At 38.1% G+C, this 22,254-nt stretch overlaps 1 protein-coding gene across 1 annotated transcript; it reads left to right on the top strand.

The window, feature by feature from the left end:
- The first annotated feature begins 826 nt into the window (after nt 1-826).
- Nucleotides 827-21,839, top strand: LOC111331584 (uncharacterized). Its single transcript, XM_088752987.1, is given in 25 exon segments — nt 827-1,167; nt 2,322-2,629; nt 2,632-2,757; nt 4,512-4,711; nt 4,713-4,798; nt 5,042-5,156; nt 5,547-5,584; nt 6,044-6,193; nt 6,195-6,232; nt 7,067-7,183; nt 9,938-10,342; nt 10,895-11,005; nt 11,164-11,277; nt 11,940-12,053; nt 12,293-12,403; nt 13,446-13,640; nt 14,052-14,165; nt 14,994-15,107; nt 15,642-15,755; nt 16,410-16,523; nt 17,577-17,744; nt 18,251-18,347; nt 19,904-19,966; nt 20,339-20,493; nt 21,040-21,839. Coding segments are annotated over 25 exon segments (3,780 nt in total). The 3' UTR covers nt 21,312-21,839.
- The last annotated feature ends 415 nt before the right edge of the window (nt 21,840-22,254 follow it).

The raw sequence follows: 22,254 nt of genomic DNA, 5'->3' as shown, positions 1-22,254 counted from the left end.
TGCAAAAACATGAAAAATAAAAAAGAATAAAAGCAAAAAGTTAGAGGACGGAATTGCTTGGGTTCATTGACCCGGCCGACTTCTCTCTACGTTTAATACCTTTCCTCTTTATGTACCTTTACAAAGCGAACTTTTTGCGCAAGCCTTGCTATTTGCTATTTGAGCGCTCAAATAGCAGCGCGTCTCAACATGTCTCTTTTTTGCACGTTCAGAGATCACCTTTTGAACAAAATAATTGATGGCCCCGACCACTGAATGGGATTTTGAGTGATAGCAAGCAAGCAAATAAACAGACTAGAGCTTACCAGTGACCATTTCTTAATTAACTGGAGAGATGAGTTACCAGTGTAATACCTTATTTGGTCACTTTAACGATTTTTTTCCTTGTTAATTATCCAATTAGCTCTTTGGTTTGAAATTTCCCCTTTTCTGACCCATTTGTCACACCAGCTCTCAACTAAAGTCAAATGTCTAATAGTAGGATCCTCCTGCAAGGACTTATAATGCAATTGGTTTTGAAGCTGGCCGAACATTTTATCCTCGTATTCCTCTTTCTCGATTAAAACAAAACGAGAACCCTTATCCTGCATTCGAATTACTACATCAGAATTTCTTAATTGTTTTAAAGCAACTCGTTCTCCTTTGGTTAGGTTATCCCTTGTTAATTTGATATTCTGAGGGTTTATTAAATCCCCCCTAATACTAGATAGAAAAAGTTCAAGTTCCGGATACCTTGACGGTGGTGGTTTCCATTTCTTTTCTTTCTGGACTTGAGGAAGGTGACTGGGTGCATTCTGACCATCGCCAGTGTTATCATCAATAAAAAATGCTGCACGTAAGCAAGCTTTGTAAGCAGTCACTACAACGAACCTCAAAGGAACTTTGCGTTGCGGTTCTTCAAGCTACGCAGAACAAAGCAAATCTCCTACAAAGAGAGCTTCAATCTTGTAGAGAACAGAACTTCTCATCCATAAACAATGGCTCTGCGACTTATATCTGGAATGGCCTAAAAGCAGAAAATTCCAATTTACTTTGTAATCTCAAAGAACACGAGCAAAGAAAGATGCTAAAAACAATTCCGTTAAATCAGGAATTGCTTGCCAACAACTCAAGAGATCTACCCAACAACACTGCCACACAAGCTCGTCGTTACTGTGGGCTACAGAGGTTAGTAAGGAAACGTAAACTCTTTCGTCGAAAACGCAAGTTACCTCACACAACAACCTCTAACAATCACATCAGTTAGATCCTATCAACCTTTCAAACATGTCCATTAGCCAAGACCAAATCAACCTACTTAAGAAAGGACCATCCTTTTTCCCCATGCCAAAAGATGTAGACTGGCAACGTATATACGACGATTTGGAAATTTTTGAGGCCATACTCTGTTTGCAACATTTAATGTTGAAAAAAACCGACTGTACGAAGGCATATCAACTATAGCCAAAAATAAAGGAATTTCCTAATGCCCATTTATGTTAAAAAAATGTAATTTTTTCTCAATTCAGGTTTTAGTCCCATCCGGCATAAAAGTGGTGTTGGAGAGAAACACCTGGGGTATAGACCACTTTCATAGATGGCTGCCAGATTAATATTCTTTTGTTTAAATTTAAATTAGCCTTTCTGGCTTCGTTCTCCAGTGCAAAATTCTAAAGAATACATTATCTCAAGCGAGGCCAGAAAGGCTAATTTAAATTTAAACAAAAGAATGTTAATCCGGAAGCCATTTAAGAAAGTGTTCAATTGATGTTACTATTTACACTCCACGCGCCAAGAGGTGTCAAAATGAAGACGGACTGTGTACATATGAGAGTCGCCATGGGGATTTTACCACGTTTGGAAACAATCTCAGGTGGGATATAATTTTTTTTCTATTAAACGGAAATCGTGGAGATGTCTTTGGGCTAGATTGGCCTCCTTATTTTGTTCGTTTTCAATTGAGATAACTGGAATTTATGGCCCATGTGGGATAAAGCCGTCGAAAAATTTTCTTTAAGTCAAAAGTTTCGGAATCATCAAAATTGCCCTCCATTTTTTTAAATCCTTACTTAGGTTTGGTTTACCTTGCCGCTACACTATAATTTTTGTATTTTCAGGGACAAAGATTTGAAATGGATATTTCGCTACTTGAATGTTAAACACGATCTACTTCAAACATTTTTTAATGTACTTCTTTTGAAACAAGAAGTGTATCAGGGTACGTTTTTGCCTAATCGCTAATGATGTGAAAAATATTTAAAGAAATATTTATCAAGTTGGGGCACCGAATGCTTTTGAGATGTTTGCAAACGTTTAATGTTTTAAATTTTCAATTGTCGTAGGAGACAGCCAAGTTACTTCGACAAACTTCCACCCGTGACTAACAAACAAGGTTCCACACTTGAACGTGCCTGTGCTTGTGATGAGACCACAGATAAAGGGAAAACAAAGGAATGCGTGGATGATGGTGTCCCAGTTTTCTGGCCAACTGGAGGTACAAATAAAGTTAACCGAATAAAAAGGTGCGACAATCATGATAGTCCTCAGAAAAGATATTTACAGTGGTCGGACGACATGAAAGAAGAGGATTACGAGTTGTTCTTGGAGCCTTTAAACTCCGAAGCTCATAAGAGGCAAAGGCGATCCGCTAATTCATTTCAAAGGAGAATGCAACTCGATGCTGTGCTGAGCGATTGGCGGAAACACCTGTTGGAAAGATGTGTGCTAAATTAGGAACAAATGTTCAAGCGCTAGTTAAAGTCTGCGCATCTGACATCGAGATACCTTGACGTATATGTGAACTTTTTATTTTTGATTCAATTTTGTTTGCCACAGTACTTTTTTACAGTAGAGCCGGATGAAGCTCATAAAATAAATTGTTGCAAAGTAGAAGAGGGATGACAAAACTAACAAGGGAAAAAAATACAGGAAAGAGAACAGGATTATACTGGGCTAAGACTCAAAGGTTTAACTCAATTTGTACGAAAGAAAACTCCTTATCATATGATTTAAAGATTTTGTCGATATGAAGAGAACACTTTTAGAATATATAATTTCTTGCACAGGTTTTAATATAATACAATACTGCAGGGGGTGATGCTTTACAATAAGAATGCAAACTTTCCTCAACAGTGCGCAGAAAATAGGCCTGCTACAAATTTGAAATACTCTTGATGTCTGTTTACAAATTTGGTGCATTTAGTTTGGTTTGCAACTCCAAGGAAAGAAAGTTAGAGCAAGGATATCGATTGAATATTCTCTGCGCGCATATCAAACCTTGCCTATTGTTATATTTTGATTCCGTTTTGAAGACAACGATTCTATTGTTCGTTATCCTCTGGGACCTTTTCATTAGATGGATTGAGTCGTGCGAGCCATTTTCCTTCAAATGTTTGTATTTTTTTCTTCTGAGCTTTCCAATAAGCTAATATTTACTGTGCAACTTTATGTTAAATTTGATCAACATTTCATCGCGTTTAAGCGTGGCCACTGCAAATTTTGACTGGAAATGGGGGCTTCTCACCTTTTTACCCAGACAAGGTGCTTTTCTTTTAATCAGGGTGTTCTTTAGTCAGGTTGGGGAAAATTGTCTAAATAGGCTTGCCACGGTAATTTCAAGCTCTGTAAACAATGTTTATAGGTGCATTTACCACAAATAAGTTCATTCTTGACCAGTTTAATCTCTGCCACTGATTAACCTTTCACAGCCCAAAAACTCTCGAACACAAAATTTATTTGGCCACCGACGGATTGAAATTGCAAAAACACAACACTACGGAAAGATACATAAATTAGTCCGTCCTCTTTCCCCATTTCATGCATGGTGGTTGTCAACTTTAAAGTCTAGTGGAAATCTTTAACCGGGCTTGGCATCAGTCCTGCTGATCTGATGTTCGACGCCCCAGGGATAGCATATTTCAAATAGCAACGACGAGCTCACAACTCTCAAAATAGATTAAAAACAAAACAAAACAAAACAAAACAAACATCGAAGAAATGTGAAGAGCAGACTTTGAAGCATCCGTTCATATTTAAGAAAAATTTTTTGCTTTTGTAGATTTTCTTCTGTCCAATAACTCTACAGTATACAAGGGTTAGGTCCATCGTGTATCAATTCCCCAAAATTCTTTAACTCACGAAGAAAAAAATTGGACGTAAGATGGCAACTTCTCCGTCTCCGAAAATAGTGGGGTCAATGATTTATTCACTACCATTCATAGCCCTTGATGAATGACATGTCCAGGAGAAGAGCTTTTATCTCGAATTTCCTTTGGGTTATGCCTTTTTGGCGACTAGGGGGTTCTCCAACGTAAATTCTATGAGTTTTGTAAATGCACAAGAAGTTAGTAACTCCAGAGTTCAATGACACATGTAGTTACTGATGCACTAAAAGCAGAATTTTTTAAATAACTAATACTGAGTGCGTATCTTCTCAGGAATATTTCGTGTGCTTGCTGAGCAGACACAGCTTGTTCATACTCCCAACGTAAATACTCCCATAGTGAAATTGTTTTTTTTTTTTTTACTTTTTCAGTACACTGGAGACCTTTCCTTTCCAATTGGAGCTGTTTCAATGTTGATGGATGAATACAACGATGTAATCATAGAAAACATAACTGTTAATTCCAACGACACTGGAAATTTTACGGCTCCAAAGATGCCGAAGATGTCTCCTACAGTGCAAGAGATAGCTCAACTTCTTTTTCCCAACGACTGCACCTTTAACGGGAGAAGGTGTCAATGGCTCTTGCGTTTGTAACAAGGACTTTACAGCTGAAGACTGTTCTATATCGGTTTATCAAAAACCATTTATTGCAAGGTGAGTTAGAGAAAGTCTGGCGTCTATAGAAGTCTTGTTACCCTCCTTCTCCATTGCTTCCCAGGAAAATAGATTGTTTCTGGAGGCTTTGAAGAAATACTTACTTGCAAATCGGAAGCAGTTAGACTTTGCCCAATTTTTGACAATAAAAATTAGGTTTCATACCAATATTGGAAATGGATTTGCGTTTTGTAGCCACAGCTCTGTTAGATGAAACTTGTACTACGCTGCTTCCATTCTTAGGCTTCAAGGCAATGGATTGGGGGATAGACGAAAACGTCCGTGCAAGAAGGTTGCTGTACAAGGAACTGATTTTTTAAACTCTACCAATGTGACCTGTCATATCAAGGAAATTGAGGTACTGCTATTCTTGATCTGGTATATTATGACTCCACTATCACTCACCTTCAGTGTTTTCTCACAACATAGAATATAAATACATTTTTCAAAATTATTGTCTGCCAACTTCAATAACATACAATGTGGAAGGTAAATTCGAAGGCACGATTAACCTGCGTTGTTAATATATTTTTTCTGTTATATGATAGAGTTAGATAAGCCTATTGATTATACTTCATGTCGCCAAAAGTCGACATTAGTAGCAAATATTGACTCTTTCTTTGAAACCATCGCATTTTGTTATAAAAACCCTTCAGGCAACGAAATGCCTCCAATACTGACGCATGAGTTCGATTCAGAGCTTTTGTCGAATTAGCTAACGAGTGCTTCCTTTCATCACTTACGCTAGGTTGTGAACAGTTCTTGGATACCAAACAAAAATGACACTAAATAATAATAATAATAATTATATATTCATATCGCGCAAATTAACATGTGGATATGATCAAATGCGCATCACAACACTTTTCGGGGGACTTTGGCCGGACTGCATCAGCAGTTTACAAACAATCGAAGGAAACTTATGTGAAGATGCCCCCTCCCCCCCCCAATTCCCAGTAAACAGGCCAGACCACATCACAGTAATCTCGTGAGTGGGTTCTTTAACGTCCCCTGCCTAACCAAATTAACTAATTAATAGATGCAGGAGACGGGACCTACGGTTTATTCGTCCTTATCCGAGAAGACTAGAATGTCCATCCATTTCTTGATATTATAGAAAGGGAGCGCATTCTCCTCAGTTATTTTAAGACATTGAGTGTTGGTCCGGCCGGGGCTCGAACCATCGACCTCGACCCTCCGCACAACAGTCCAGCGCTCTAACCAACTGAGCTAACCGGGAGGCGGTAAATAGCCAGGAATAATGACAGACCTTGTTCTCGTGGAGTGCTTCTTGCCGGATTCACCTGTCTTAAGAAAAACTTACGATGAAAACCTGGAAGGAACACCAGCTTCTGGACTGTTGATATCTGTATCCAACAATGGCATTCATCAAAGTTTGTATGGAATGCAATATTTCCACGGGATGCTCTCTGAAGGAAATCACCATTTTTCTAAAGATTAATTATTGGATGAACAAAGTAGATTGTTTTAGATTCAATTTGTCATCATTACGTAGTTTGTCACATAGTGTCACTTGATGCTCTGACTCTCAGTAGAAAAGATTTAATCTCTTGGATTTTTCGATTTCTAGACAGCCACGTCGATAAAAACCAAAATTTATCTAACATGAATAATAAGGACGGAAAATCAGATTAGGAAAGTAAAAGCAGCGAAGAAAACGGAGAATTTTCAGAACCAATTTTTGTTTTTTTCCTTTAAGTTTAATCACTTCACAGTAGAAGTTTGAGAAAATTTTAGATGGTCCTGCAACACTATAAGATTGTGTTATGTTTTCAAAAGGATGTGCCTTAACATGCTCAATCACAGTTTGACACCAAAAAACAGACCATCTCGCATTGAGCCCGTTTTTATGTTTTCGTCATTTAAAGTTAACATTTGAGGTGTCTTGACATGCCATACCGCCTTTAAGGTAACTTTATATTAAAGAAATAGGCGCACTAAAATTGTGCACTGGTACAGATACCTAAATTACATCATCAAAGGTTATAGCACTGCAATATCATTCCATCAATGTTTAACTGCTGGAAAGCGCCGGATTAAATCATAGCAAGAGAATATAAACTCTTGTTCGCTTGATAAGTGAAATCGGGGCATCATGAAACTAGGACGAATTTTATTTTTCTTTGAAGAGGGGGCAGCGCTACCTTCTATCTTCATTGTACAACCTCTTGTTCTTTCCGATGATGTAGAAATTGTGTGATATTAGTAGCTACATGCATTGTCTTTCTCTTTTTTTCTGTTTATTTTAGAATAACTCCTGCTTTATCAATTGTTATTGCTTTTCGCTTAACGAGCCAAACCCAAAGGATTGGTGTGAACAGTGCCTCCCTGATGTTGATACAAACAGGTGGTCTAAACGACAAGGTAACGTTGACGAATGAAGACATTCACAATGTATATGTATCAAGCCGTGTCGCGTGGCTGTTGGGCTTCTACCAAGTCAATACCCCCCCTTTTTTTTTCGGTGGGTTTGTGTTGAAATCCAATCCGTCCATCCATTCAACAATCAATTAATCATATATGTGCACGATCCTTCGCAGTAAAGCACTATTTAAGCAATAGTGAAAATCAGACCTGAAAAAAATTTTTTTCAGGTCTGATTTTCACTATTGCTTAAATAGTGCTTTACTGCGAAGGATCGTGTACATATACGTTTCATAACCGCAGTTCATATATATGTATTTCATATGTTTGTTGTTTAATCAATTAATCAATTGGTTGATTCGCTGGCTCAGTTATTCAATCAGTCAGTCAACTGATATGTCGATAGTTAACCATCAGCTGGCGTCGTTGTTTGAAATGTCTCGTGGTATTGCTAAACGTCCAGGCACAAATGAGGACCATGAGACTTTGGCAAACAAATTTAATAAGTATTTTACTTCAGTAGGAGAACTTACTGCAAAAAAAGCGAACCTGATGACAAGAGAACACGGTTTGGATGAGGATAAAGACTTCGGTCTTAGGGAAGAAGGTATTGGCACTGGCTTGCATGCTGAACCAGAAGAATTTGATTTTCAAGAGGTAAAATAAATTGATGTAAAGTCTGTCATTAAGAGTTTAGCTACCAGCAAAGCACCAGGATTTGACAAAATCTCTGCGCGAGTCCTGAAAGACAGTTGTGAGAGCATTGCACCTGTGATTTCCAGACTGGCGAATAACTCGTTTAATGTGGCTGCGTTTCCTAAAGTATGGAAAATTGCTGAGGTTATACCTATACCCAAAGAAGGGAACCCAGAAGAACCAGCCAACAACAGGCCGATTTGACTGTTACCCATCCTATCGAAAGTAAGTGAGAGACTGGCACACAAGCAGTTTGTGGAATTTTTGACAAAATATGATAAACTGACGAGTTATCAAAGTGGCAACAGGAAAATGTATTCGACAGAAACTACCCTCGTAAATGTTACAGATAACATTTTGAAAGCAATTGATGAAAAAGCAGCGTCATTATTAGTACTGCTTGATATGTCAAAAGCTTTTGACAGCCTTAATCATAATCTGTTATTAAGAAAACTACGGAAACTGGGTCTCAACACTTCTGCAGCTTCTTGGTTTAGTAGCTATCTATCCAGTAGATATCAGAGAGTACGATATGAAGATTCAGTCTCAGAATTGTTACCTTTAACAAACGGAGTACCTCAGGAGTCAATCTTGGGTCCTGTGCTTTTTACTGTCTACATTAATGATTTAATCAGTGCTATTACCCACAGTCAAGCCGCTGCGTATGTTGATGATTGTAAATTGCATTTTAAACTTCCCATATCAGACTCATCAAGTGCTATAGTCGTCGTAAATCATGATCTTAGGAACATCAGTAGATGGTGTGCAGAGAATTCTTTACTCATAAATCCCGAGAAGACAAAATTGGTGGTTGTTGGCTCAGCACAATTTCTTAAGAGGCTACTTCATATCTCCTTAACTCTGCTGGGCAAGACTATCTCACCAGTTTAGTTTGCTAAGGATCTCGGGGTATATGTTGATCAATATCTTAACTATGATGTGCATATTACTAAAACAGCCTCTAGTTGCATGAACCAGTTAGTACAGATAAGAAGAATTAAGCACCTTTTAGATAAGAAAACACTTTTATCACTTATAAATAGCTTTGTTTTTAGTAAATTATTTTATTGTTCCTCAGTGTGGGGGAACACATCTAAGCGTAATCTACACAAACTACAGTTGGTACAAAATTTTGCTGCCAGAGTTGTATTAGGTTTAAGGAAATTTCACCATATCTCTCAGGGGCGGAGATCTCTTAGATGGTTAGATGTTACAGAAAAGGTTTTATTTAATGATTTAGTTTTAGCATATAAAGGTGTAAATGGTTTAGCTCCAGACTATTTACGTAAATATTTTGTTAAGCGTTCAGCAGTTCACAATAGGAACACAAGGGGATGCAATGATTTTGTGATCCCCCGATGTAGATTGTCGATGGCACAAAGGGCATTTTATTTTCGCGGCCCACGGGAATGGAATGGTCTACCTGACAACATTAGGAATACTAAAGATATTGATATTTTTAAGCGGAAACTTTTTAACAACATGTTCTACATGTAGTAAATTTGGATACACTTTGAATGATTTTAAATACATGTGATTTTAATTCAATTATAGCAAATAAGTTAGTTAACATTGTGACCGAAAAGCCCTGTTGAAGGGAGTCTCAGTAAAGTATGTATGTATGCATGTAAATGTCACATTACGTCAGGTCAGAAGACTCTTGATCGAGCCAATCGTCTTAACATCCAGAGTACTAAATAAATCAGCGTTGTTAGTCAGCTTCAGCATCTCCTCTAAGGGGAAACTTCTGTTACATCAAATCTGTCGGAAAAGCAAGGTTTTAAGAATTTTCCTTTAGAATCGGTAGAAACTGCTGAGTTGTCAATCTAGACAATTTCACGAGATGCCTATCAACCCAACATGTCAGTTTGTACTGAAGTGACATATTACCCTTTGAACCATTAGACCACTGCCACGGCACTCGCAAGTAGCTCGATTAATGTCTGAGGTTTCATCTTGAAAGATCAGGATTTAAAGAATAAGTAGTCAATAAAATGATTGTATGTAATAATGATGATAATAATGGTAATAATATTGATAATTTTCCAATTCTTTCAGTAAATCACCCACCCAATGTCACGTCAACAATCGTTTACTACGTGCTATACGGAGAAAGTCTGGAACTGCCGATAGAAATAACAGATCCTGAAGAGATGCCTGTCACCGTGTCTCTCACGGACGGAAGTCCTCCGGATTCACTGGTGCAGAACAACATCTTATTTTGGATCGTCACAACAAACAAAACAACTCGGTTTTTCTTCAGAGCCACGGATGCCTGTCAAGCGTCGTCCACTTTGAACATATCTGTAATTGTTAAGGTCTGTCCCTGCCTCAACGGTGGCCGATGCGTTCCTCGGACGCCTCCCGGGCGAGGCCTGTACGAGTGCAGCTGCTCACCCGGATTTACAGGACCATACTGCAGCACTGATATTGATGAGTGTAAATCATATCCTCGTTTGCGAGGTACAGGACAGAATATCGATTCTTGCGTTTCAGTTTTTTAATTAATACTTTTTTATCAGAGGCAGCGACATGGAATTCTAGTTATTGATTAGTTTATTCAGCCTTATTTTCCTTTCATTTGCTTTCATTTGTCTTTAATAATGATAGTTACGAGTTTGAAAAATCGATTACTACCTTTTGTCACGTTGTCGACCAGCGAGTAGGAGGTTAAATTGTTTTTAAGAGGCTGTTTCATTGCCTTTTTGCGATCGCAACAAATGCAAATACACCATTGACCCATTTACTAGCATTTGAACTTATGTTTTGAATGTTTCCCAACTTAAAATCCAGGTAGATTCATAGCAAAGACTTTAACCCACTGAGAGCCTGAGTTACTTAAAATCAAGCTAAGACATCTGGTTATTGGTCAATTGGTTCTCGTATCATGGCCTTTTCTGTTGGTATTACATTACTCCTTTAACAATGTCAGTAAACCGACAATAGTACAGATCTTTGTATGAGTAAGGCATCGTGGTATATAGACTTCTGGATTTACTTATCCTACTCTTGCAGGTCAGTGCATTGATGAAGTGAAAAACTACACATGTTCCTGTGATCTTGGGTTTGAGGGGAGAAATTGTGACGTTGGCATTGATTATTGTCAGTCATCGCCGTGTGTCAACGGTAGGGTCTTTCATAATTTTGACAGTTTATTTATCTTGGCATGACTAATTTATGTGGTAGTAAATGTAGGGGTTAAACTATGAGATAGTCTGATTGGTTTCTTATCACGACGCAAAGTTCTTTTAATACTATATTAAAGCAAAATTTTCCTCTTACAGGAAATTGTACAGATCAAGTCAGTGGATACACCTGCAACTGTGTAGCTGGTTACTCTGGACTACAAGGCGACGTTGATATAAACGAATGCAGTTCATCGCCCTGTGTCAATAGCGGTGACCAATTTAATTCATTCTTCCTTCTCTCATATAGTAATCAAAGAGCTTTATTGAGCACCGCGTTTGTGAGAAACGCGCAAGGCAAGAGTGACTATGTGATCTTTTTTTCCCCGCTTTTTTTCACGTTTGCCGGTTGCGCTTTGCCGTTTCTACGTGAAAGTAACCTGTTTCGCATTTGCCGTTTACGTAAGATTTTCTTTACTTTTTATAGCACAAATTAGAAGTTAATATCCGGAGAAAGGGCACCATACTATTCCTTGAAAGTCATAAAAGGCCGTCTTCAAATCCACCATGACGTGAGCTCACGCGAAGCTAAAGAAGCAAGGTTCACGCTATTTTACGTGCGACATGAGGAGCAAGCTGACGCTTGCCGTTTCACGTAAATGCGACGCTAACTCTCTCTAATGACTAAATTATCGTGAACGTGCCAATTCCTTGGAAGGAAAGGGATGACGATTGTAGGAAGATCAGGAACATCAGCAGATTAGTAAACTATCATATAAGTAGCTATCTCCAGTCCCATCCCCATCCACACAACAAAATCCCGAGGAAACAAGATAGCTACTGGTAAATCAAGCAATACGCTGGTAAACTCATTAATACTTTGTGCATTCCATGTCTTCGATGTCTGTTATTTATTTATATATTCATTTTTAAAGGAACGTGGTTGGATCAAGTAAATGGCTATAGTTGTCGGTGCCCGCCTGGTTATGCAGGACGAAACTGCAATGTTAATATTGATGAGTGTCTGTCTTCGCCTTGTGCAAACAACGGTAATGCTGTCTTTGTCTTCATCATTGTTCTTAAATTTGACCTTCATGATATAGTAGATCGATTGGCCCTATGTCACCTAATGGACGCAGAGGTATAAAAAGTTTTGAAGCTAAGCCGCTTATTAGGGGTGATTCTCTTCACTAAATATATTCAGTTACATTTCTTTTTTTCGTTATACGTATCTTTTGTTTATCAATTTCAAGGTTTTTTTTTTATTTTTTCACTTTTTTTCCACTAGGATCCTGCGTAGATAAAAGTAATGCCTTTAATTGTACTTGCCTAGCTGGATTCAATGGCTCGCGATGCGAGGAGAATATTAACGAGTGTCTCCAAGTATCTTGTGGAAATGGTGGGTTCAAACTTAACTCAATTCACTCCCATGAGTGACCAAGACAGAATTTCGCCTTACTATATCAATACAATATCAATCAGACAAGTGATGAGAATAAAGAAAAATATCAATAAGGGGATAATTAGTTGATCCAGTTCCAATTGCAAATTCCTCAAACTAGTATTATAATAAACCGGCAGTCTCAATCCCACAGGGATCAATGAACGCTTTTCATTCCACTAATTTATTCATGTTTTTCTCGTTGCCATGCACCCACCAATAACGTAGCTCCATTTTCTGCCTTTAAAAGCACATACAACCCACAATTCCTCTATTCGCTCCGACGAAGGGCTAACGCTCGAAACGTCAGCTTTTGTAATCATTACGGTGGCCAATTTACCATTTCAACTTTGTTGATATATCCAAATTATTTCGTTACTCCCACCGACGCAGCCCCAAACAGTTTCTTTCGAAACTATCAGCCTTTATTCATTAATATTATAATAATCGTACGCAGTAAAAGGGTTAATTGAAAATAATCATTCGGTTACAGATTTCTCTAATCGTACAGCCTACTTCTAGTAAAATTAGTCAGGCATGTAAAATATCACTGTCATATCGGACGATCGGGATCTAAAAGTAATTTCCATTCATAACTGTTCCATAACTTATATGATACCACTCTTTGTGAAAATTTCTTCAGTGGCTTAATCGAGACCAAGAGAGGCTTTCTTTCCAACCACAACTCACGTCAAGGTCTGCATCAGGCAAGACATTGAGAGTATTGCTCCGCTTAAATGCATCTGCAGCAGCAGTAACGGTTGCACTAGCTACAAAAGCATGGTATTGTAACAACGTTAACAATTATAAGAATGATATCGGGGTAACCGGTCTTGAATGGATATCTCGTGAGCACAGCAGAATAATTCTTTAAAAATGAATTTATTATTATCTTCAAACTGTTCTCTTTATAACTGATTTTTTTAATGTTTAGATAATCATGTCAATTACGTAAGACCAAACGAGGAATCAAATACATTTTCGCCGTGTTTTTGAACAGGGACTTGTTTAGATCGAGTGAACAATTACACCTGCGTATGCAACGTTGGTTATGCGGGCAGACACTGTGATGTTCCCATTGTACGCTGCAGCAATGATACCTGCTACCCAGGTGTACCCTGTTTGGAGAAGACTATTCCCGTTTCCTGCGGTCCTTGTCTTTCTGGTTTTACCGGCGATCGTAAAAACTGCAAAGGTAATGGTTACTACCGTCTAAAAAAAACGGTTGTCGTGTTGACATTTGGTACCTTTAAAAGGGGTAATCACTCTTGCGCTAACGATGGATCATGTGTGGACGGCATTAACAATTACACGTGCAGCTGTTTGACAGGTTTTACTGGACATTTTTATGGACCTTGGGACATTTGTATGGACCTTACTGGACATAAGTTGGACCTTGGGAATGGGCTAGTGCGTGTGAAAACAAAGCACTTTCTGTTACTACCTCAATCTTCCATGATCTTAACTTTCCAATCATCTTTTCCCCATAGTTACCATTTATGCACTTACCATTATCACGCTTTACTTTTAAAAGTAGTCTGTCTTCTTTTTGTTTGTTTGTTTGTTTGTTTTTTTTTTTTCTTGATTTAATTTTTTTTCTGCAAAGACATTGATGACTGCGTTAATCACACATGTGCAAACGGTGGATTTTGTGTGGATAGAGTCAACAATTACTCTTGTAGTTGCGTCACAGGATACACCGGGAATCACTGCGAGAAAAGTAAGATCATCTTTCAGACCTGTTTGCGTTATTGTATACTTATTTGCATATCATTTCAACATTTTAATTCTGATATGCATTAAACATCCGTTTTCATTCTACTCAACTCTAATTCGCTGGTGAAATGCAACCGTCTAAATGACGAATATCGAAATAAACACTGTTGACTAAAGCTAATAAGGAAGTTATTCGTGAAACTTTTGATTGTACATTGTCTGTTGTTGATTGTACAAGTTTCTCAGCACTCTGCCATCAGTCAATATCACCTAACTCGAGTGCGACGCAGCAAAACTGAACTTTTTACCCGAAAAACGAGGAAGTCTCCTTATGAACAAAAAGTCTACTCTTGAAAATAATCAGTCCGCTTCATCATCCCGTAGAACTTTCTCGTAACACTGATCGTCATAGTATTCACACTATACATGGACATGTCTACAATCAAACAATCTTATTGGCTTACACCTGTTTAGAATTAGGTTATCATAGGCTTTTCACTGTTCCCCTATGTTTTTGATGGATTGATAAGACCAGAAAGATCGAGTGAGCTATTGTGATTTTCGTCTGCACAAAATGCCCCCAAACTAGGGGGCTCCCTCGTTAGTTTAGTAACTCTACCAGGTCACGCTCACTGTTACAGCCAAGATGGTGTAAGAGTGTAAGAGTCTGTACAATCCTGCTGAAAAATAGTCTAAAATTCTCAAGAAATAGTCCCAGGATTAATTTAATGAACTAAAATTAGCTGAGGTCCCTGTAAGAATATTGACAGACGTATATTTTGCTATTCTTGTTCTACTTTGAGATGTTTCTATATTTTCGCTCAATTAACAGACATCGACGATTGTTTGAACCACACATGCGTAAATGGAGGATTTTGTATTGATGCTGTCAATGATTACAGGTGTAACTGTTCGAGTGGATTTACCGGGGCCCGCTGTGAGAACAGTAAGTTAAAATACTGCACTAGTCTTTTTTGTGCTTGTTACTTCAGTTTGTATCAAAGTAACCATTGACTGAAAATCACCATTTGAATAAAAAGAATGCTGCGAGAGTTGTGAAATAAGTCGTAGTATATAATATTCATCTACCTGTATTTTTTCCTACTAAAAATAACATAACCATTCACAGTTCCCATTTTAAGTGAAGGGAATTGTAAAAAAATCCCCATTGACATCAATCGCGTTTCTTTGCCATCCTTTTCTTCACTTTATTTTTTTCACAGAAACCGAAAAAAACAACTTTGAGAAATTCTTCATGAAAGGTTACTAAAAATGAATTTGAAAACCTTGGCTGTCAAAATTATCTTGCCAAATTTTGCACATCAGTCCCTGAAGAGAATAAAGGGCCATGAAAAATCATTGCTACGTAAGTTTCAGGAAAGAAATCAATGCTTTGGTCCTGTATCATTAAATAACAGTTGGCAGCGCTTCCCCCAAGATAAAAATAGGCTTTGTAAACGCAATCTGACGATTATTTCAGACATCGATGATTGCCTCAATGTCAGCTGCAAACACGGCGGTTCCTGCATAGATGGAATAAACAATTTCTCCTGTTCTTGCCCTTCTGGGTATACTGGAATATGGTGTGAAACCGGTAAGGAAGAGAATTTACTTGTGCAAGAAACAAAAACAAAAAGCAAAAAACAAATGCAAGCGGGCCACGTAATGAGGAGATGTACAGCATGCTCTTATTCTCTTTTTTTAAGGTTATTAAGAGGACTTCTTTGGGTCTTCCTCTGAGCCATTGTGCCTATCTCTCTCTGTCTGTCTTTCTGTCTGTCTGTACGTCTGTCTTTGCGTCTGTCTGTTGTCTGTCTGTTGTCTTCTTGTTGTCTGTCTGTCTGTTCGTTTGTCTGTCTGTTGTCTGTCTGTTGTCTGTCTGTTCGTTTGTCTGTCTGATGTCTGTCTGTTGTCTGTCTGTTCGTTTGTCTGTCTGTTGTCTGTCTGTTGTCTGTCCGTTTGTCTCTCCGTTTGTTTGTCTGTTGTCTGTCCGTTTGTCTGTCTGTTGTCAGTCTATTGTCTGTCTGTTGTTTGTCTGTTGTCTCTCTGTTCTCTGTCTGTTGTCTGTCCGTCCGTTTGTCTATGTGTCCGTCTGTTTGTTAGTCTGTCAGTTTGCTTTCCTCCCTCTTGCTCTCCACTTTCGACCTGTCTCCGCTTCTCTGGTTCTCTCTTTCGTGTTCACTACAAAACCATTCTGTTGTTCAAGTTGACTACATCTTAATTCGGTGCTTTTGTTTTACCATTTAAGACATTAATGAATGTGTCTCCAATAAATGCGCGAATGGTTCAACCTGTCAGGATGATGTCAATCAATACACCTGCTTGTGTCATGAAGGGTTTACAGGGCATTTCTGCGAAAATGGTAACATTTTTTTTCATAATAGTACATTTATGGTGCAATTTATTCTAGACAGATTATTTGCCTAAGTAGGTGGTCGTCGCTTTCATCTATTGACGCCCAATCTCTCTATTCTATTAAACAGAAGTACCGCCGTAAGATTTATGATATGACTAACACCTTTTGCAGGTTATTACCACAAAATATGCTTTCGAGAACCCAGGTATCAGGTTCATTAACATTATAATGCTTTAATTTTAACGAGTCGTCTTTTATTTGCGTTGCTCACAAGTTCTTAGGCATTTTTTCATATTCACAAAGTTATATTTACAGTTACAGGCAGTCATTTACACTATAGAGCATTCTGTAGCGCTAATGTACAAACAGTAACGCCGTTCTTTCGTTCAATAAGTAAGCAATTGTATCGTTATGAAAATGTAGAAATGCTGAAAGAATTTTAAAATAACAAAATTAATGACGAGTCGTGAAAGTAACTTAGTTTTAATGCCAACGAACCTGATACCTGCGTTATTGAAAGAATATTCTTCCGTAAGGATCAGCAAAAAATGTAACGGTGATGAGTGCATTTACTATAATTTCAACCATTATGTACCATTGAGATGCTTAGGTAGCATCAAGATATAATGGCGAGATCATGGTAATTATATTAAATATATTTTCACAAACAAATTAAACGTCTTAAGCACTGTACTTGCTCTCTCATCACAACTTTGTATGGAAAATTAACGAGGCTTCAGATAAAGCCAAAGAAAATTAGTTAGCCCTCCCAATTTTTGCCATCTTGTGTAAAAAGTCGACCTATGGTGAGCGAAAATTTGATCAGCATCAATATTCAATGACAAGGAAGCGTTATTATCTACTAATCAGAGAAAAGAAAAAATATATGAAACTAGCTTTCTTACTAAAGATCTCGCAAGTAAATATACCGGTCCTTCTTTCAACATTCTGCAGAGGAGGGGGGACCTGATCGCAGATTAGGTGCTAGCCACTGATGGAAAGTGAAAATTCAAATTACGTTTTCCCGACAGTATTGTTTTCCTTCCTCGTTGAACACAGAAATACCATTTGCAATGCCACCTCCTACAGAGAGTATCAGCACTGAAAAGCCACCCTCAGAGGGTACATCAAGGCCTACAACCGCAGATAGTATCAGCACTGAAAAGCCACCCTTAGAGGGTACCTCAAGACCTACAACCGCAGACGTGGCAGTTGAACGCAAGACGGGTGTAGTTGAAAACGTAGTATCCTGCTCTCCAATATTAGCATAAATTTATTAGGGTTCTATTGGCTACCTTGTTCGTTATCTACTCTGTTGTAGGCAATGAGTGGCGGTTGTTCACAAAGTGACTGCCTCTTCTTTGCATTCTTGAGGTGTCCGCGAGGAGGATTTAGTTAATTTACTTAATTGGCTTTGAAAGACTGGTAGATTTATACTTAATCAATTAGATTATTCGATCTCAATCTCTATGCGTGATCGATAGATGACTGAGCTGCACCCTCGTCAGCTATAACGCGATAGAAAACGCCAACTCATAATCTAATGAGGTAAAGATACGCAGATCGTTAGATCGGCAAAAAGTATTTTTTGTTATTTACTTTTACTGTGTTTAACATATTTTAAGTTCCATATTTTATTGGCGCCTTCTTAGAGAGGTGATTTATTTTGGATTGTAATTTGCACGCTCACTACTATGTTATACTCTTACATGTAAAAAACATTTTACCTCTAGATTTTACTATTGAAATACGCGTCTCCGAAGAATATGATGATCGTTTAACTGACACGAGAAGTGAGAAATTTAAAGAACTGGCAATTCGGATGAAGCAAGAGATATATATATATATATATTTAAAAATCATTATAAGCTGTTGCCCTGAAAGTAATATAGCCTTGCTTTATTTTAATTTTGACGTGAGTGTGGACAACGGATATCAAGGGGTTCAAAACTATCAATCTTTGATTAATCATAACATTATTTTACAATATCTTCGCGAAATTCTGATTGCCGAAGCTAAGACAGTATTACTCATCATTATATTGAAAAGGAAAACCTCATGAACATTTACTTTCCACGCACATTTACATACGCTTACTACAAAACTAGTTTCGTCTACAGACCTCTTCAGTTGTACGCGATGTATCGTTAAAAGATTCAAACCTAAGATGACTTCATATAACATTACACGAGTAATAACCTGGTATCTAGTTACATAACAATGTCGCTAAAGTAAAACTGATAAAACAATAACAGTAAAAAATAACATAGCAACAACGCTAAAGTAAAACTAATAAAACAATAACGGTCAAAAATAGCAACAGACTAGAATTCGGTTTCAGTGTGCAATAGTCATATGATAAAATGTTTGTAGCCTCATTTCACGATTGTGTGACAACAGCCCCAGGGATCCGGAAATAACACCACTCGCTTTTCGTGTTTATCAGTTGATCTTGTTCAACTTTACTTATTTGGACTGATTCCGAGATCTTGGCTCAGCATAGCGTCACCCCGAAACACTCCCGGGACGTTCATTGTGAAGCCTGGTACGTTACCGTCATGTTTCTCATAGGAATGTCTCCATATCACCGAACTTTGCTCCCTCTGTTCCAGAGCTCGCAGGTGTTCCTTCCCGCGGGTGTTTGCACTTCGTGACGTTTCCCCGATGTATTAATTGTGGCAGGGTTGACATACCAGCTCATAAGCGACAACGATACTTCGGCAAGGTCCTTTTCCCCCGGTGCTGCAGACCAGACAGTTCATGTTGTTGTATTCATTTTCCCTGAACGGGTCTGACCTTTGCAACATCCGCTTGAGGGTCGCACCTGATTGCTCGACTACTTTGATCTTGAAACCCACTCCCTTAATCTCCTCTCTCCTCTCTGTATCGGTTTTTTAGCAGAGAGCCTGGAGTTGCTGGCACGAAGATCACTGTGTCAAACCTTCCCTTTCTGTACCACGATTCCCACTTTCCTCGTCTCTCTCGATCCCGTCTAACCGTTTCCATTCTCTCGGTCTGTACAATAAATAAACAAATAACTAGGTTTTACAATAAATTTTACAATAAATAAATGAGTAATAAATAACAGCAAAATGTATCAAATGGTAAATTTTGCAAATGGTACATTTTGAAATGGTACGTTTTGAAATGGTACATTTCGTATTCCATTTTAAAGGCGATTTAATGACTATATACATACATTTGTTTGTTTTCATAGCTGTAGATCATTTCTAGACAATTTTGTCGCCTTTTGGAGGAGTTGGAAAAATTGAAACGGTGAAACGGAAGACCCTAGCTGAATCAAGGGAGATTAGATAAAGGAAACCAAGATAATATCAGTTCATATTCACTTGAGGAAACATACATGTTTAATTACATTTTTTATTGCAGATTCGGAAGGCGTATTCTGGAGACTTTAAACTGAAAGAAGTTGTAATAATCTCAATGAGGTAACACATCTTGTTTTCTAGTATTACCGTCTGCCATAAGCGCTATACGATTATTTTAACGCTTATACTGTTATAAGCTGTTATCTGTTTTCTTCTCCAGTTCTTGCTTGATATGAATAAACGAACGAACTAAGGAACAGACGAACGAATGACTAAATGAATGAATGGATGAAAGGACAAACGGATCAATGGATGAATGAATGGAAGAATGAGTGGATAAATGAATGATGAACGCATGGATGAAGGAAAGAATTGCTTCAAGAACTAGCACTATGGACTTACCAACAATAGTTGCTCCTGCTTCAAATTCCCAAAAATGCCCATCACTTTATGCTGTTTTTGTTTGTTTGTTCGTTTGTTTGTTTTTCTCAGAAAGGGTAGTATAATAGCAGAATTTCAAATGAAGTTTGATAAAGAAGTAACGGCAGAAGAGGCCCTTGCTCCGCTGAAAAAAGAAACAGCCGATGGTAAACTGGGAAGTTTGAAAGTAGACCCAGGCTCTCTCAAGGAAACTGATCGCAAGAAAGGTGAGATGTTGCATGTGTTCTTTTGTGTCTGTGTTACCGGAGGCCACGTTTGGGGACTAGCGTAATGGAAACACTGAAGTTATGCGAATTGCCTTTAAATGATAGAAAATCATGTAGTATAACAAAGTGCAGGTACATCAGTTTCACATTTCTCCCCAAATATTAAAGATCGAAGATTTCCTCGCAAAGGCAAGTTTAAACAAGGCAAAATGACAACAAAGTATTGTAAATTAGCGTTTCATTTAACGCGAGATTTTATCATCAAACTGTGTTGCGCTGCCTACCCAAAGGCTACGTGATCAGAAAAAAAGTTGTGGATGCAGAGTAACACTTCTGTGCATGTTACTCTTAATAAAAATAAAATAATATCCAAAAAAATAGAATACTTGTGGTTTTCTGTGAGTAACGAAGCTATCTGACTCGTCTGTGTTGATAGTTAGCCTTGCTCAGTCATTCAGCAACCCTCATGTAGCCATTAGTTATGATCCACACACCTATCCGACTTTTTTTTACCCAACCGCGTTCTCTGTTAATCCTTACTTGCAGCTGACGATGATGATGACGAAGAAAAACCTAGTATCGGCAGGCTGGTGATAATTGGTGCTTCTATTGGTGGTCTCGTAGTTGTGGCCGTTCTCATGATCGGTTTCTACGTCTACTGCAAACATACAGGAACCCCCAGCAACGGCGGTCGCTTTGAAGATGGAATGCCTGACAATGACCCTTGTGAGAAATACGGGCTGAAACCAACAGACGATGAGAAAGAACACATTACGAGCATGGAAGAGAAAGGGATATATAACGAAGGAATGGAATAGATCAGGCTTTCCCTCCTTTAGATTTGTCCCTCATGTGAATTTATCAAACATGCGCTTTTTTAGCAATTACAACAGTGCTTCCTGATTTTCCTTAAGGAAAACTACATTCTCATGGATAACTCTATGGTGTTGTTTGTCGTTAGTGATTTTAATCTGTGTTGCTTATGATATGGTTTTCTGATAAACAGGTCACATACATCCTGTCCATCATGTAATTATATTCTTCAGCGTAAACTATTTTTATCATCTTTCCAGAGGTGTAAGTGGTTGTTTCTCTACCTTCCGCGTTTTTATTAAAGTACTGCTTTAACCCGAATAACTTAGTCACAAATTAATTTCCCATTTCTTTTGATGTTGAAAGAGTAAAAAAGCACTGTTACAGTAGCAATCATTAGGCCTGAGACCCACAGCTTAGTTGTATTCGTATTGTGTTTAGTATTCAGCGTTTGCGGACGCACCTTTAAATTACTACATTTGATTTCCTTTGCATTTTCTATACTGCTGTTTTTGCTGAATATATGAATAAATTAAAGAAACTGTCGTGCTGCATCGGTGGGGGTAACAAGGTAATTTGGTTTTATCAACCAAGTTGAAATTGTAAATTGGCCGCCGTAAAGAATTAAAAAGCTGACGTTTCTAGCGGTAGCCTTTCGTCATTTGAGTAGTTTAGGAAGTCTACCAGCCATTTTCCGAGTAGCCGAATATTGATGAGCCGAAGTTGAGCCGAAGTAGAGAGCCGAAGATTGAGTAGCCGAAGATGAGTCGAAGTATTGAGCCGATTGTTAATGAATGTGTAAGCAGGTCATCACTTTTTGTCTTCCCGTCCCACATGGATGGGACTACAATTACGGTTTCACATATATACCTATCCCAATTTATACTCAAAATAACAACTCACTAGAACGCATACACAACAAAGCATCTGTCACTCTACGTTTACGTC

This window comes from Stylophora pistillata, chromosome 3 (genome assembly GCF_964205215.1).
Source record: "Stylophora pistillata chromosome 3, jaStyPist1.2, whole genome shotgun sequence".
Classification (NCBI taxonomy): domain Eukaryota; kingdom Metazoa; phylum Cnidaria; class Anthozoa; order Scleractinia; family Pocilloporidae; genus Stylophora; species Stylophora pistillata.
This window is presented reverse-complemented; position numbering and strand designations above follow the sequence as displayed.